This window comes from Echeneis naucrates, chromosome 20 (assembly GCF_900963305.1).
Source record: "Echeneis naucrates chromosome 20, fEcheNa1.1, whole genome shotgun sequence".
NCBI lineage: Eukaryota > Metazoa > Chordata > Actinopteri > Carangiformes > Echeneidae > Echeneis > Echeneis naucrates.
The window spans coordinates 7139777-7157445 of record NC_042530.1 but is presented as its reverse complement, the minus strand read 5'-3'; the positions used below and the strand labels follow the sequence as shown (position 1 = coordinate 7157445).

Sequence of the window (17669 nt, the reverse complement as noted above, 5' to 3'; positions counted from 1 at the left end):
TCTTAGTCAGCAGTGTTGCAATAGAATTTCAAATTATATTATTATATAAATATTATTATATTTATTTATGTATGTATTGTATTTTAGGAAAGTGTAAGAGATAAGAGGACAGCACTACAATGGACGATGCTGCTAGTTATAAAAGCATGCATCCCTCCCTTTGTAATGCTCAGGGAGTGCAGTGGCCTCACTTTATTAATGTTTTTTAGATTGCTAAAATGCTGCTGTTCTTTCTTTCTTTCTATTCTTTTTCGCTTCCAGTAATGGACCTCTAAAAGATTTTTTTTTTTTTTTTTTTGTCTAACAAGGTGCTTCATCTCTCAACAGAAAATTTCAGTTCTTCTCAGTGTAGCATTTCTCTGCTAAAATTGGACATAATCTTTGTTGTGAGAAATCACAGTCTGTGCTAACCAGTAGTACTTGTGTACTTTCAGTGCTAATATGATAGTGGAGATTAGACTCCTCATTATACGCCTATGGTTTACTAGTCATTTTTAATCACTGTGACACTCCTGAATTATTCACAGACTAAATCTGACCACTTGGTCTGTGATTTCATTCAGATAGATAATGATCCAAATGTCTAAAATCTGCAAGAAATATTCACATTTGCATTGCAGCAGCAGTTGAATAAAACAAGCATTAAATGATATAACAGTTTGTCGAGACAAGTAAATTTGGTGAGAAGCATCTAGTGTAATGTTATCAGCACTTGTGACAGAATGTGAACAAGCTCTCCTGCTGTGAGATGGAGTTAGATGAAACTTTCATTACTCCTTAGGGGGACATTAAGCAATCAGCCACGGGTCACATTGCAGCTAAACATTTCCCCACCCTCAGCTAATGAAAGCATTGACATAACTAACTTTTTCTTACTTTAATCATTTAATCTTTTCAAGTATAGTAATGTAATCAAAGAGTATTTAAAAATTTATGCATGAGGATTTGAAATATTTGTGATTGAAGTTGCATGAAGGATCATAAAAGCATTCATTACGCTCCAAAGCACATCCAAACACACAGTGATGAAAGGGAATTAAGGGGCTTAATTATGAGGTAATTCAGTTGATGATTAATTGTCATCTTAAGCCATTAATTAAAGGGCATTTGTAAATAAGCATCAAGGCCCTCTTAAATGTAAAAGTAAGTGCGCTGTCTTTGACTTGATCTGCCTTCTCTGTCTCTTACCATGTGCCCTAGGAAGCTCCACTGCACAAGAAACTACATCCACATGCATCTGTTTGTGTCATTTATCCTGAAGGCCATCGCTGTGTTCGTCAAAGATGTTGTTCTCTATGAGGTCGGCGAGGTGGACAACTGTTCCTCAGGCTCCGTGAGTTCATTGTTTTCTGCGACTGTTTAGAATTAAGAAACTCTGAGAAACTTTAAATACATCAAACTGTATAAGCAGCTCTGCAGGGGAATGCTCAATGCTGACGCAGAGCTTGTCAGGTTGTTATGGCTTAAGTAATCACTTAAGGTGAGACCTCAGCTTAAAGGGGGATACAGAGCTTCATTTAAGGCATGCTGATATTTTGAGAAGACATCAAGGGAACTGAATTGAAAACATGATGGATCCCTTAAGTTCAATTAACTTAATATTTGTAATCTGAATATGCACTGAAAAGGTAAATTAAGTTAGGAATGGTAAAACCAAAGAAGGTTTCTACACACAGTAAGCTAAGGTATGCCTATATATGCTTTCTTTCGAGAGGTGAAGAGAAGTCTCCTTTTCAGATGAGAATTGGATGCCTGAATGGAATTTGATAATGGAAATAAACCATGATACCAAGATGATGTTGGCTTTTTCGTTACGTAATTTATTGGAAACAGAACAATGAAATTAAAATTTAAATTCAAGATTTCAGGATCTCTGATTGGTTTCTTCCAGTTTGGTTTCATCTCCATACCTTCGAAATACATGTGACATTAAACAAACACCATCACATGCTTATATTAGGCTGACAAGCCATTTATGATTGTACTTACATCAAATGACAGTGTTTGGATGTCTCACGGTCAGCTCTCTGCACCACCGACACCAGCACCCAGCATGCCGCTGACCCACAGGCCAGTGGGCCCCCCGAGGCCACCGGGAACAAGAGGTTTACGTTTCATTATACGGTCACAGAGACCAGACACGAGAGGAACCAGCGTGTTGGTTTGTGAGCTCTCTGGCTGGCTCCAGTGTGTTAATGGAATACTGTGATGATAGAAGCCAGCTGCTGTCATGTCGTGTGTTGGCTGAAAAAGACATTATAGAGAAAGGTTTGGTGCTGCAGCGCTCATCATGACCCCAACATTACTGCCATTACAACTGTTGGCTCAGTTACAGGTGCTTTCTGCGTGTATGTGTAGGTGTTCTGCAGGCTTGGTTCATTACCTTTCTAGTATAGTTGCGTGTTTGAATTGTGACCCGTTGGATTAATTCATCATGTAATTTCTGTGGGGAAGCCTGAAACAAATGCATTATTTACCTGCATGCTCGTCCCTGTGTGTCAGTGGATGCCTGTTTATTCATCCCGTTTTTCTGGTAGCAAAATATCTCATCGTTCAGCCACATCCTACCAATGATTGGCTTTTTGAAATGGAGCTCCAATGAACAATTTGCACTAATTTGCACACATTAGAATCAGCAGAAAGGCTCAGCCATTGCATTGTATCTGTTTTTCCCAAGTGGGAATTAATTTATATAGGCTGCCGAATCCCCATCAGCTTCACTGTCAGCTGCTTTAATTAGCTGTCTGAATCTTTACTTTAGATCTTTAAATTGAAGAATCGTAATAACATCAACCTTTTAGTTGGCCATGATGCCAGGTGGATTCAGACAGCATTTATCAGCTGGGCAAAGAGTGGTTGTTTTCCTTTAGGCTGAGAAATGACTCTTTGCGTCACATTTCCTCTGACGAAGATAATTTAAGAGGTTCATTCACCCATTTAACGACAAATATGTCAATTTTAAAACTGTGTATTTTAGATCTTTTATACATTTATACAATTTTTACACATTTATTTATAAATAGGCTGTACATTCTCTTAAACATAAATGTATTCACCTTTATAAATGGATCCACAATCATTGAAATATGTTCTTATTGTTAAATATCAAACTAATTGTCTTTATAGTAAATCACTATGACTTTCTTTTTTCCTTTTGTCAGTCTTGGCAAAAATTTTGTAGCTCCAAAATGTCAAAATTTGATGAGCAAAGAAAAGGTTCATAATTTAACATTTGTAGTTTAAGAAGCAGGAAAATTTTCACAAATTAAAATCTTCCTTTCTTCTGATATTAAAAAGTTGTACCGCTTAACATTTGGTTTTCTTATGACTGCAGCACTCTTAGCAGTTTTAGCTGATTAAAGCTGATTAAAGAACTACAGGTGTCAAATAAATGTGAGATTAAAAAGCATAAGACAGCCGTGCAATGGAAATGATACAGAGAGTACTTTGAGATATTATTAAAATCATTTATCTGAATAAATACAGTCATGTCAGTCCCTAATTGCAACCACAATATTACATGCACAAATTTCTTTTATCAGTTTAATAGGTACAACGTGTACAGAGAGGACAGTTTTATCCCAGGAAATGGGATGTTCCTATTGTTGTCATGTTCCTATCCCCTTTTTTGGAAATCCCAGTGTTTTGATCACTACATCTGTGCTCTACTATCCCTATTTGTCTGTGAATAAAGTGTATCAGTTTATCCCCAAACGCAGCGTTCCCTTCCCATTTCTTCTCATGTCTTGAATCTGATAAGTGAATGTTTGAAATGTGTCCTTCTTTAACAATGGCAGTTTCAATAACAACCTCCCCACTCTGAACTGAATTTTGGATGAACTCATACATCCTGGTGGAAGGGTTGTCCCAAAAAAATTAACATTTGCCACACCATCACTAATCAGGGCTCATATTATGATTAAACCATGATTAAAACTGCATGTACACACAAAAACTGAACTATACATTAACATTCTTTACATCAGAGTTGTGAAAAAAATACAACTGGGCATCTACATCTCAATAACTCAGAAATTGTGCACAAACATCCAGACATCTTTATCCTGCGAACATAAGGATAATTATTTCTATTTATGAACTCTCAAATAATTGCACGTATAAACAGAATGAATGCAGCTTGATGAAGTTGGTTGGTTTATTATTCAGAGTGTTCTCTTTGCGTTTTTACTGTATCAAACTTGGTTTGGTCTCAAATAAAAAAAAAAAAATACATAAAAAGGTATATCCATTGTCAGAAGGTGTGTGGCAGGTTTGGTCCATTGATTTATGCTAAAGAAACTGAATTCACCAAACGGCAGGTGAACCTGTTAGTCTTCAGCTGTTGGTGAGTCTGTGCCCAGTGCAGACTTGTTTCCAGCTGACAGGAGTGCATCCTGACATGGCCTTCTGCACACACTGTGCATTCTGAGATGCTTTTCTGCCCACCATAGTTGTTAGGAGTCATTAGTTGGGTTAATATAGCCTTTCTGTCAGCTCCAAACAGTGTGTGCACTCTGCTAAGGCTTTCTCTCAAACTTTCTGCTCACAGATGCTTTTTTGTTTTCTGCATGAACTTTACAGACTGTTTGGTCTGAAAATCTCAGGAGATGAGCAGTTTCAGAAATGCTTTAGGTCACAAAATAAGAGTGTTTCCCAATACTGTTTGATTGGAAAGTTACCTGAAGTTTCTGACCCAACATGATTGTGTGATTGGATCGTTCCTTATAGTACGATCCTTATAATGAAGAGAAGAAAGTGTCCATTAGAAAGACACTCTACAGAGCTTTATAAACGATTTATTGTTATATCTGACCATGGCACTATTAGTAGCATGATTTATTAAACAATGATATAGCTATTAAGGACAAACATATACAGGTACAAACTGGGTAGTGTTCAGTCAGTTCTTGAATTGATTGTTAATTTAACTCCGCTGTATCATTGGTGAACTAGTACAACTAGCATTCTTTAAGGACAAATATTTATTTATTTCTTTTTAAAGTTATAATGCAGGCATCCTCAAGTAAAGAAAAACATATGTATGCCAAGTTTATTTCTTTATTTTGATCAGTCAACAACATGCCCTTTAAAATCCTCATTGTGAGCTTGTTCAGTTGGACAGTATAGCACTTATCCACTTGTATAACTATTTTTGGGACTTATGCTTTTGTGCACTCTGTCTTTTTCCAGGTTGGCTGTAAAGCAGTTATTGTCTTCTTCCAGTATTGTATAATGGCAAGTTTCTTCTGGCTATTGGTAGAAGGCCTTTATCTACATGCGTTGTTGGCGGTCTCTTTCTTCTCTGAGAGGAAGTACTTCTGGGCTTACATTTTGATTGGCTGGGGTGAGAATGTTTTCCTTTTATGCCTTTCAGCTGTCCTAGTGGAAGACCACACCACATAGCTGTTCACTGAAAACTACTGTACAGGTTGTGAACTTTGTTTGTGGAATGCAATGATAACAATTTTGAGCATTTTCTTTTTATTTTAAATGCCCAGGAGGTCCAACAATATTCATCACAGCTTGGAGCATCGCTAAAGCCTACTACAATGATGTAGGGTAAGAGAAACACAGAAATTTCCATCAGGAAGTTGAACCGTTTTCCTTGACTTGTAGCATCTTAAATGATTATTGTTTAATGTTTTCTCAGGTGCTGGGATATAATAGAAAACACTGATGTGTTCTGGTGGATCATTAAAACTCCTATATTAGCATCAATCCTGGTAAGTTCACAAGCCCGGAGCTCTTTTTTATCACTCAAACTCTATTACATCATCAGATGAGCTCACTGAGCTCCCAAGACAGACTTTTTCAAATTTAAGCTAATTGCCAGTGAAGGAGAAAACATCATTGTCAGTTATCATCAATCTACTCCAGACTTGACTGTCAGTGTGATTTATGTGAAGGATTTTGAGCTGCAAATCTTTTTGGGAGTCCTACTGTAAGTCAGTGCAACTGAGAGGTTAGTGTAACCTTAAATTTCTCAGTTCACTTTGGAAAGTTGGCAGCAGGATCTCTTTGTTTCTTGACTGACAGCTCATCATCACTTTAATTTGAAAAGACAGCAGCCCCATTACTGTTTTCTCCTTTCTCATTTTGAACGCAGTAGCAGGCTTCACAAAAACTCCTGAAGAGAGATATGCACAGAGAGGTCGAAGACAGGGATGGTTGTAGATAGACTAGTCAGAGTTGGAAGCTGCCAGAGTTTCTTTACTTTTGTGCTCAGGAACTGCTCTGACATTTTTGTAAAAGCTTGATGTTATTTGAGTTTTAATTAACATTTTTTTTTACCAAGAGCTACTTAAGAAGATTTTACACATTAACACATTAATTAGTGAGGTGTAGAGGGTCATACAAATCAAGCTATAGCCAAACTTTTTGTTAAGCTAAGCTGACTGCCTTCAGGTACACGCTCCTAATACAAATGGTTAACGTTTTGAGAAATATGCCAGTATGCACATCTGCACAATATGAAGCTGCAGCCGCTATCTGGTTAGCCTAGCTTAGCACAAAGAATGGAAACAAAATGTAACAGTCCTCTTAACTCCAAAAATTGAATAAGACTAGGTCAAAATCTATCTTGTCAATATCAGGAAACACAGAATAGAATAAAGACACAGTGTTTGGGCTATCACTCAGCAAGGAAGTCAGGAGCATATTAGTGAGCTTTATTGGTGCTGGTGGGTAAATTCTGTTACCTTTGAAGAGAATCTGACTGCTTGCCCTCGTTCCGTGTAAAAATAAGCTAATTAAATAATAAGCTCTTGGCTTCCCTTTGCATCCTTATCATAAGATGAGAGAACAAACTGTGTGTTGGAATATTTGTGTCTGTATGTGTATGTGTACACAAATAAAAGCAAAGCAAATTTGTGGCCGTGAGTCATGAAAGATGACATTTTCAGAGAGGTGTGAAAAGAAGTGTAGGGATGAGTTCAACAAGCATGACTTCAGATGCTACCATGGAGCACGTAAAGTCGTCCCCAAAAAAATGACTGAAAGTACAGGAGTTGCATCAGGCTGAGATTTGGATGGAAATACAGAACAGTAACTGTAACTGTCGACAGTTTTAAAAAGTCCTTTGTGTTTTGAAACGGTAGCATAATTATTTTGTAGCTACCAATTTTGACACCAAACCAAAGTTCCTGAGAAGTTGTAGTCTGAAGAAGAATGTCAGAAAAGACTATTAAGAGCCAAATGCTCCTTTATACATGTTTACTTTTACATTAAATGAAATTTAATTCATTAACTATAGAAATTTAGGAGTTGCGTTTGGAGGATTTGAAGCCTGATTGCTGTTACTTCATACCTTTCTTTACCCTACAGTCATGATAGTAATACATGAACAACACGCACAATTCAGTGTGTGTACCACCAGATTCAAAAATAGGACTGCAATGGTTGGAAGCAGGTTCAGTTGTGTTATTTCACATTAGAATCAGGATGAGCAGCAGGCCTGTCATATCATATCTTCTCTTTCTCTCTGCAGCTGCAGAGTGTGAGTGCTTCATAATGCGTGCAATGTGTTAAAATACTGGTACAGAGGTTTGAGCTAAATGTGCCATTTTTGCAGCAACGCAACCCGAACAGAGCAGATGAAGTCATAAACATCTGGCTTCTATTCGCTGAAACTCTCACATATTCCCCAAAAACCATTTGATAAAACACTGAAAACGTGTAGAAAAGAAACGGCGACCAAAATATTTTTTTCCATCTTGGAATCTCATTTAGGAAAGATTTGATATTTCGGGGAAATATTCCTTTGTGAGCAGCATTAAATGTGTAAACTACCCCTATGCTGTCTTCACAGTTAAATCTTCTCCACAGATGAACTTTATTCTTTTCATCTGCATCATTCGAATTCTTCGTCAGAAGATTAACTGTCCAGATATCGGAAGAAATGAGTCCAACCAGTATTCGTAAGTATAATTTAATCTTTTTTTTTTTTTTTTTCTTTCATGCTGTAAAATAAAGTATTTATCAGCGGAGGTACAATGAAATATTCTTGAGCAGTCTTAGCACAGTAGGAGTCCTTTAGAACACTTAGATAGGCTTCTTCTCAGATGAGTTCAATCCAAAATCTTTATTCCGCCTCCGCAGAATAAAGGAAGATTGTTTTTCACAGGAAAAGAAAGCTGGAATTAAAACATATATTTGTCCTGTAGGTACATCTGGTCCTGTAAATTACATTTTTTCTGTGTCTCCCTGTAACTCTTTTATGTGCTCAGAGCAATTCGGGATGACCAATCCTTTTGGACTTCAGAAAGAAAATTGTTGCATGGGATGCTCTGAGCACTGGAGTCAGCCATAGCTGCTGCTTTATGTTGAGTTATTGCACGCTGTGTGTTTAAGTGATTTTTTTCCTGTGTTAGTGAGGCAGCTGTCAGGCATGAGATATTGTACCACTGACATTTTAATGATATGCTTTTTCATTTCAAGGTCCACACATCTCCTATGAGTTGAAATATAAAATGAAAAGTACTCTGGAGTAGCTTTTCATCACTGGCATACTATATATAGAGAGAGAGATAGAATTAGTTTCATCCGAGGGAGAAATTCAAATCTGTTTCTTTGTTTTGTCATTTCAGGAGACTGGCAAAATCAACACTGCTTTTGATTCCTCTATTTGGGATAAATTTTATTGTGTTTGCATTCATCCCAGAGCAAGTGAAGACTGAACTACGGCTAGTTTTTGACTTAATTCTGGGGTCATTTCAGGTATGGTGTGATAACAAAAACAAACACTTCACTCTGAAATTTGAATTTGATGCTTTATTTGAAATATTTTCCAAAAAAGAACTGGAGAACTGGAGAGGTGGGAAAAAAAGTGGATTTGATTTTAAAGGAGCTTTCCATTCCCAGTTCACATTAAAATAACCATAGATGAAAGCTTAACAAAAAACTGTGCTAGGTCTCCAGGTATTTTGCAGCTGGATTGTTACCTTTTAAGCCTCCAGGGTTTTTTCAGCGTCACATAGGTATGAGGAATGATGGAGAAGGCAGCTTCACACGCAACGGTTTTATAGACCTGGAAACCCAGAAAAGTCTTCAAGCACATTCTTCCTATTATTCTCCTCATGAAAACTAGTCATTGTATGCTGCACATTGTTTTTGTTTTGAATCCACTGAATATTTCCTGTTTGCTATTTGCTACTCATAAATTACAAAATAGTTTAAAAGACATGTCAAAAAGGTTTAACACTTTCAATTTCACCATAACGCAGACTAATCCAGCTCTCTGATTTGTGTTTTTTTCCCCTTTAGGGCTTTGTGGTTGCAGTCCTTTACTGCTTCCTCAATGGAGAGGTAGGTATCCCCTCACAGCAATGTAAACTGTTTACATAAACACAAGATTCCCATGCAACAATATCCCACTGCACTGCTGAGGTAATTCCCAGAAAATGTTGTTTATCTGATGCTCCCCATGCACCATGACACACAGGGTGCTGAAAGGTGGGCAGAGCTGTGTGTATGAGTCACTGCCGCTGGGCTCTCCAGCCTTGGACCTCCTTGCAGTATATTGTCTCTACTCTGTGTGCAGGATGGGAGGGTTGTAAAAAGCTCTTAATGTTATTCTGTGATCTCTGCAGAGGCTCTCTGTGGGCAGATTAGTTATGATCCCGGTGCTCGACCTGATTGAATCACTGTGATGGGCTGGATGGCATGCATTGGCACAATGCTGCATGAATTTTAATGGGATGCAATCTTTTAGGTGTTCTTTGTTAGGTTTTGAGCCTTGGTGGAGTATTTTCTAAATTAAAAGAGCCTCCAGAGAGCTATACAGCACACAACACAAATCATGAAAAGTTAGCTCAAAAAGAAATGACAGAAATTTTAATTTGTACGAAAACAAAATCAAACAAAGGGCATAAATATATTGGGTAGGAAGACAAAAAGCACAACAAGGGCCTGGGCATGGCCAAATGTGTTATATTGCCATCATTCACAAAGTTTGGGCACTGCCTTTTCTTTAAAAGCTTGCTCAAAAGAACTCTACATCCAGCCCCACTGAAAAGGCAATAATAGTCACTTCTAAAAACAACATGAGGAGGAGCAGATCTTGTCCCTTGCAGAATGTCTATTTTAGCTGTATCCATGAAAAATGGAAATGTTTTAGAAAATGTTCAGACCAGGCCAAAACAGCAAGTTCACCGTCTGGATTCATTTTTTTCCCAATTACTATAGGAAGTCAATGAAGGAGTATGCCTTTAATCTCTGAGATACTTCATAAGAATTTGCCTTAAATGGTAATAAGAAGATTTTTTCCAAAGCTTTTCAGATCACTGCTTTCCAACAGATTTGAAAATCGGCTTAGAGTAGACACACATAAAGTATAATAACACTACTTTGTATAGCAGAACCTGCAAGCAAGAACACCTTATCATTTTGGTGAGCCAATGCCAAAGCTCCCTTCATTTTAATGCTGCAGCAGATATTTCCTCCATGTTACTACTTCTGAATGCAAAGTCATCTGTATGTGGGAGCTTACTTTTCTTCTCTGTCCGTGATCTGTTGGTGGCCATGCAACACCTAATGGCCCGCTTATCTGAAGTTCAATGTGAAATATATCACATTATCCATTGCAGATTTTTTTTATATTTTTGTACAGAAAGATATTCATGCTTGCTTTGAGTTATATGATAATCTTCCTATGTAGGTCTTTGAGATAGAGTTTCCAAATGGCAAAACTATTTCCATAGATCACCAAGAGGTGATAAATTAACTATTATTTAGGCCACTGTGGTTTGAATTAGGGACTAAATAATCACAGAGTCACACTTATTTCAACGTCAGAAGAGTTCAGTAAAACAAGCCCATAGGAAACAAGGGAGTAACAATTGGGCATTTTAAAGGAAACATACCTCCAGAGACTACCACCGCCAGAGTCTAATGTTATAGCCAGTTGGTTTGTTGAATTACTGAAAAAGATGGCTAGGTAAAGATCGAGTACGAAGCCACAAGAGTCATACACAGAACAACTACAAAGTGACAGAAAATACTACAAACTAGCATCCAGACAGATGCACCTTTTCTTTTAGGTCGTGGCATTACATGACAACAATAGATAGTCAATCTGTGGCTGTATTATAGAGTGTGACCCAGAAATCTTATTCTAATCCATCACAGGTCCAAGGAGAGATCAAAAGGAAATGGCGAAGGTGGCATTTGCAGAGATACATGAGCTCTGACACCAAATACCAACATCCATCTATTGGCAGCAGCAACAACTTCAGCACGCAGATCACCATGCTAACACGATGCAGCCCGAAAACCCGCCGGGGTTCATCATCCTGTCACGACGACTTGTCGATCATTTGATATTCAAAATGCAGTTGTGACCAACATCAGACAGATGAAGCATATGTAAGCTGTATAATAATAATGATAACTTTAAAAAACCTTCCTCATAAAAACATGCACTCAAGAAGGATGTAACACTTGAGTGTAACAGGGACAGTGGTCAGTGACAGTGATAAAGAAAAACATAAAAGGCAGCCGTGCCGCAGTACTCATCTTCCACATTACTGCAGATTTTAATCTCCAAACTTCTATACAAAATATGTTTGGGTTGAGTTGACAAAAATACAAATACATACATTTCATTCATGACTCAGTTCATGTGTACAGGTGAATTTATGAGTCAAAACATTATGACTCATTTCTTATAATGTTCTTTGTGTGGTGGACTCTGGACAGAGCAAAATGTCCCATATTAACAGGGTGTGGAGGAGCCCAATGTGAACTCCACCAGAAGACACGCAACCTAATGTAATTATGTACTGGTTAAAGTTCACTTTGTGCATTACTGCAGCTCTAAATGACCATGGTTGGTGCAAAGACACAACCGTGAAATGGAGCTGATGGTGTTTCACACATATTACCATTATTAGTGTGCATTGTGACATGACCCGGTAAAAAAGGACCAGAAATACATTTTGGGACCGTGTTTGAGCACTTAAAAAGAATAAAACAGTCTACAGCATTTTTCCCTCATCGTGGGGGAAGAAAGGCAAAGAAAGACTAGTCGATAACCAGCAGGACACTTTATTTCCATCCATGCCAGACCAGGTGACCATCGTGATGCTGATTCACAGTGATGGGTTTGGAGTACAAATGCCCTTCTCTGCACTATCACTTCCATGAGAGACTGATCACCCTTTGCCTTCCCTTTTCTCAATACAACCTTCCCTCGTCTGTGATTCTGAGCATTTGGTATGGTCTGTGCATTTTATTATTTGAGGCACTTCGGTAGTTTTTTGTTGATCACTGACAAGTGCCTTTGTCAGTATTGTTCAATTGACACTTTCAGTCCAGTCTTCACTGGCTGTGGGGCTGCAGAGCAGCTGTGGAGAGGAAATGCCTTTAAGCAATTCAGTCCATTAATGTTTACATATGCTTGTGTGTAGTCGTTTAACATTGTACAGTGAGTATATTATATAAAATACAATGAGTTACTCTGGACCGTTGTGCCATAGTGATTGTGTTCTGGCCACAGTATCAGTAATATGTCATGATAATTGTTTCTGTTCATTTTATTGCGCTCTGTGATTTAAGGCCTTATACAAGCCTGTTTACGTAGCAGTCTGTTTTAATGTCATGCATAAAAGCTAAATAGAAAGCCCCACATTTCATTTTACAGGCTTCAGATTCTTAACAGACTAGTCCAGGCAGTTTGATGAGAACCTTTGCTGGTGATTTTTTGGTGTCTTTGGTAACTCTTCTGTCCTATGATTGTGAAATATATTTCCTGGATATTTCCTTTGACATGTCAGGCTCAAACTCAGTTGAAGGAGGTTGAACCTGACAACAAGTATGTGAAGCAAAGCAGGTGAAAAAAGGGATGTCTGGTCAAGTTACAGAGATGCTGCCGTCGTTCTTTGCAGTGTACAAGGTTAGACCCCGAACTTACGTGTTTACACAAAAGGGAGCATCCAATTTAGTCCAAGTTTTGCTTTAAAAAAGAAACATTAGCTCAACCAATTATTGATTTAAATAGTTGTATCTCCTGAAGGTATGTTCAGTATGACACAAGATGAATTTTCATCCTTTATCATTCACATGTTCCATTCACACCACTGAATGGATTAAATTAATTTCCCCCAAAGCGCCAATGTGTTGTGTGAACTGTGCAGACATTAGCCATGGCCTAGTTAGGAATCAGTCATGTCTGCAGGATTGTATTTGTGTTTGTATTCAGCTCAGCCTCTTACTGAACTCCAGCTTTTGTTGTTGTTGTTGTTGTTGAATTCCCTTCAGGTTCTGTTTGTTTTCTTTGTTTGCCTTCCTCTTGTCCCTGTGCGTTTATGAAGCTCTTTGAATAGATGGATATATATCCATCTAATATGGCTACGGATGTGAATATGTGAAAATAATTTTACCAGGATGAAATTACCTCAGATTCAGTCATGTTGCTGCTAAAATTTGCTTCATACTCTGCCTGAAATTAAAGGTTAATTGTTGAAGTTATGAAAACAGTCGTGGCTTGTTAGCTCTCCATAATCAGAGCATCGTGAAAGGATTGGTTCCACTCTCATGGCTCATATCAGTCAGTTATCTTATATTGTCTTAGAGCAGCTCAAAACATTAGTCTAGCTCCATTTAAAGGCAACCATATCAGTTTATCAGTTCCCCAAGAAGCACGCAAATGAAAGCATCAAATCTCTTTCTTTTCATAAAATGATAATAAGTGAGCTTTAGGTAGTTTTACATGGATTGTGTTACCTCTAAACTGAGCAAAACCAGCCGATTATACTTGTTACCAATATCTGTGCTAAGCTAACCATCTGCTAACTCTAGCTTCAGAATTACTACATGGGTTTTCCTCAAAAAATGTCTTATTTCGTAAAGAATCATTACTGTGTGGCACTCTTTGTCGTCAGTAAAACACTTAGTGTATTTGCCAATGTATGTCTGTTAATGATGACATTTATTTGTTAAAATAAATAAAACAGTTTTGGTGAACAGTATTTTAAAAAGCTTCTGCCGGACTTGCTTGATATTACCTTTTAGTGTTTTTGTAAGCTGGCTTGGTTGTTGTGTATCAGTGAGACAATATTAAAAAGGAATATTAAATGACCAGTGATTTTAATCTGCACTTACAGTAACAATTCAATTCTTAAGCACATGTGAAATAAATGAGGTTTCTTTTTTTTACAAACTGGATATTGTCCAGTGAATATTTAAGAACTGAAGGCTGATTTCTTTGGTTTGTGGTTTGTGAATTGTATGTAACACTGGTGAGGTGTAAACCATTGCAAAGCTTCAAATGTACTGTAAGTATTGTGTTAACAGTTTTGTAAAACTTAAGCCATGTTTTTGTTTATTATCAGTGTTAATTTTGTTGTACAGTGTATGTATTCACAGAAGATTAGACATTGTTTCACTCAAATAAGTAATTTACAAATATACAACAATGTTGCAATTTTGCTTTCATTGTCATGCTTTATTCCAAATCATGAGCCTATTTTAATTATCTTTTAAGGTGAAGACTTTTGGACCGTGGTCATTTTCTGAACAGCTGAAACACGAAAACTAATTGCACCCTTCTCTCTTCGTTGTAACACGGACCTGCGCTGAAGAGAAAAAAGAAAAAGATGGTGGTCATTTCAACATTTGCCCCATTTGATCCATTTTAAAATCTGTTGCTTTTTATAGAAGTTCTTAAAATTTGCTCTTCCTCAATCAGTTAAAATATTCATTCAAACTTCTAAATCTATGGGGTCTAGGGCTATGAATATATTTACTTTTGATGTTTTAATAACACCATTAAATGTCTTCTGACTTATTTAAAACGTTAAATTCAGGATGCAAAATGAAGAACTCAAAGCAGCTCTTGTACCGATTCTTCCTAGTTCCAGTTGTAATTATTTTAGAATGCTTCAACGTGTTGCCAAATTTAAACTCCAGTCATTTGAGCGAAGCCACACGTTGTTCCTCTGGTTTATTGGTCCACTTGCTGCCTTTGTGTACAGAAGACCTTTGGCAGCGCTCAGCACCATGAAGAATAGAGAATTCAGCCAAGGCATGAAGCCATGTGCTGTAAAAAGATTAACAGGCACCCGGACATGCCTGCTTTCTCAAATCAGTCGCTCTTGGGTTTGATGTTTTATTAGCTTTATCCATGAAGAGGAAATGAGCTTGCATATAACATGATTAACTATTTATATGTATTGTAATGATTGCAAGTAATGCAATTGTGTACGTTTTCTGAGTAAAGTTGCCTCCAATATAATGTGCTTTATTATATATTCGTTAATCGAACATTTGCTTACTTTTTGTGATGGTGTCTCAGACACCTTAGATACAAGAGAGAAGAAAATGTAAGCTATTTTCAGACTCTCTGTGACTCTTAGAATTAAAGACAGGTGTTTTGCCTTAAAGCATTTTTCAATATTCATGGCATCAGTTAAGTATTCATGTGACAAATAAGGGAGAGTCTGGAAAGTAAGTGAACTCCATCCAAACTAAGAAGAAGCTTTGATCTCCTTTAGTGTCCTTGAACTCGGTCTGAGAATAGGACTCCTGATTTGAAGAGATGATGTCTGCCATATCTGATCGGATCAATAGCAAAGGCTCATGCTGATGAACATCAGAGGTCTGGCCACAGAACAAACTTTCTTCTCGGTGCATACACACCTCATAACGAAAACAGTGCAACAGTTTACCTGCAGCTGGCATGTGCAGCATGAACATCGTTCCTATTTCCTTTCAGCAGAATAAATTAAAAAAATGCAATTTATTTAATTTTTATTTTCAAATAATGTATTCTTCTTTTCTCATAGCGTTGTGGTCCAGGCCCTTCGATCATCCGTATTTGAAAGGTACACAGTCATGAGTCATGCTCACCACATTTTTTCAAAGCCACTCTTCTAACATTTTTACTCACCCTCAGTAGGTAAAGTGATCTGTCGCTGCCAACACACACTACAGAAGTTTGATTTATGTTTAACCAGGGCGTAAACAGGCTTAGGAAATAGTTCACAGATTTACCCGATGACATGATGCTTGAGTTCACTTTTGAAATAAAAACATCATTTGACTGGGGAAAATATGGCTCATGTAATATTTGATGCATGCTGCCTCATCTGGGTGAGGCGATTGCATTGTTTTTATATCTGAGAATTCTGGCTTGTGTTGCGTTACGCCGAGGGAACTCACACAGTGACAGAGCCTTAACATAGAGATTAGAGTCCTGTCATACAAATTCAATGTCAAAACACAATGTCAAGTCCACCCCTCACGTAACACTACACAATCTGAATTATTGATGAGTAGATAACTCACTGATCTGTTCAGACGCTAATATCTAACAACAAATTCAACTGATAGCACAGCTGCAGCAGCACTCTCATGCATGTCACAAAGCAATATATAAATTCATGCATTTATTTCATAAATAATATAATTGGCACAACTAATAACATTGAATTTCAGTTTCAAAATTGGTTTCAGTCCAAAAATAATTTAGCTGAAGAGACCTCGGAAAATCAAGTTGACTTGGCTTTCTTCGGATATCCTCTCCAATATGTGCAGCAGACTTAAGGCGAGCTCTGAAGCAGCAGTTAGCGTTGGACTGATAGCAGAGTCCATTTCAGCATATCTCTCTTTTCTCTGAATCTCATAATAGGAGGGGTGGAGACACTGATGAAAGGAAAACAAATAAATCTATTGACATGGAAATGTCTTCTTCATCAGAAGAATTAGAGAGTAAAGAACAAAGGAGCAGAACATAGACTTATTTTCAATGACGCTGCAAAAATCTTTTGATCTTTTCACATAATCACTGAATCCTTTTTAGTAGGTGGAGTTCAACCCAATGTATCACAGACTGGCTGTTCAAGTTTCATGTGATATAATCAAAAGTTCATGAGAGGATAGAGAGATTTATCAACAAAGCAATGATCAAAATTTTCATAAAGTTGATCTTCTGTGATTTTGAAGTTGTGATGAAATTCTTACCTAGGTTGAGAAAGATCTTTGAACCCACATTTCAGCCAAAATTGGCTGAAAGATTCCTGAAAGAAAAAGTTTCGCTTATATCAAACCTGATGAAGATCATGCAATGTCACTGAAAGTCCACAGCAACTGCTAAATGGAGCTTCTGGTGTTTGGAGTGTGTTTGTGTAGAAAAGATGTCTTCTTGGATCACCTGTTCTCTCTACTGCAACTGAAGAGACGATTTATTTTTTTGATATGTCCGGTTTGTGATTTCATGCATTTACCCGGTAAGCCTTTGCATAAGGAACATCAAAGGACCTGAGTTTATGAATTGTTGAGCATCCTAATAAGCATGAGGAACATTCTGTGTAGCCTAAAGCACCTGAGTGAGGATCAATACATCATAGATGGAATATTGTGGGATTAAAAGCTTGGACATCATTTCTCTCCTGGTTATGGAAGAACTCAATTGACAATGCAAGAACACAGAGATGCAAATATTTTTGAATTGAAATCATAATTGGACCCCTACAGCAGTGAATTGACTCACTCACTCCTCAGCGGTATGTTAACAATGGGTAAATCAAATGAACTTATTATTTATGTCATATGACAAAGTTCTGTTTAGCTTTGCATTTCAACGTATTTAACATAAAAGTGTGCAAAGAATGTTGGAAGGAATCATAGCAAAGTTAAAGTTGATTTAATTGGAAATAGAGATATTGAGAAGCTGG

At 37.4% G+C, this 17669-nt stretch overlaps 1 protein-coding gene across 1 annotated transcript in view; it reads left to right on the top strand.

The window, feature by feature from the left end:
* The window catches only part of vipr1b (vasoactive intestinal peptide receptor 1b), a 29781-nt gene extending 18465 nt beyond the window's left edge, over positions 1-11316 (top strand). The window contains exons 6-13 of the mRNA XM_029528964.1: positions 1201-1333; positions 5191-5344; positions 5499-5559; positions 5651-5723; positions 7825-7916; positions 8586-8715; positions 9262-9303; positions 11125-11316. Coding sequence (XP_029384824.1) covers positions 1201-1333; positions 5191-5344; positions 5499-5559; positions 5651-5723; positions 7825-7916; positions 8586-8715; positions 9262-9303; positions 11125-11316 — 877 coding nt within the window. The remainder of the gene's footprint in view (positions 1-1200; positions 1334-5190; positions 5345-5498; positions 5560-5650; positions 5724-7824; positions 7917-8585; positions 8716-9261; positions 9304-11124) is intronic.
* Positions 11317-17669: the final 6353 nt, after the last annotated feature.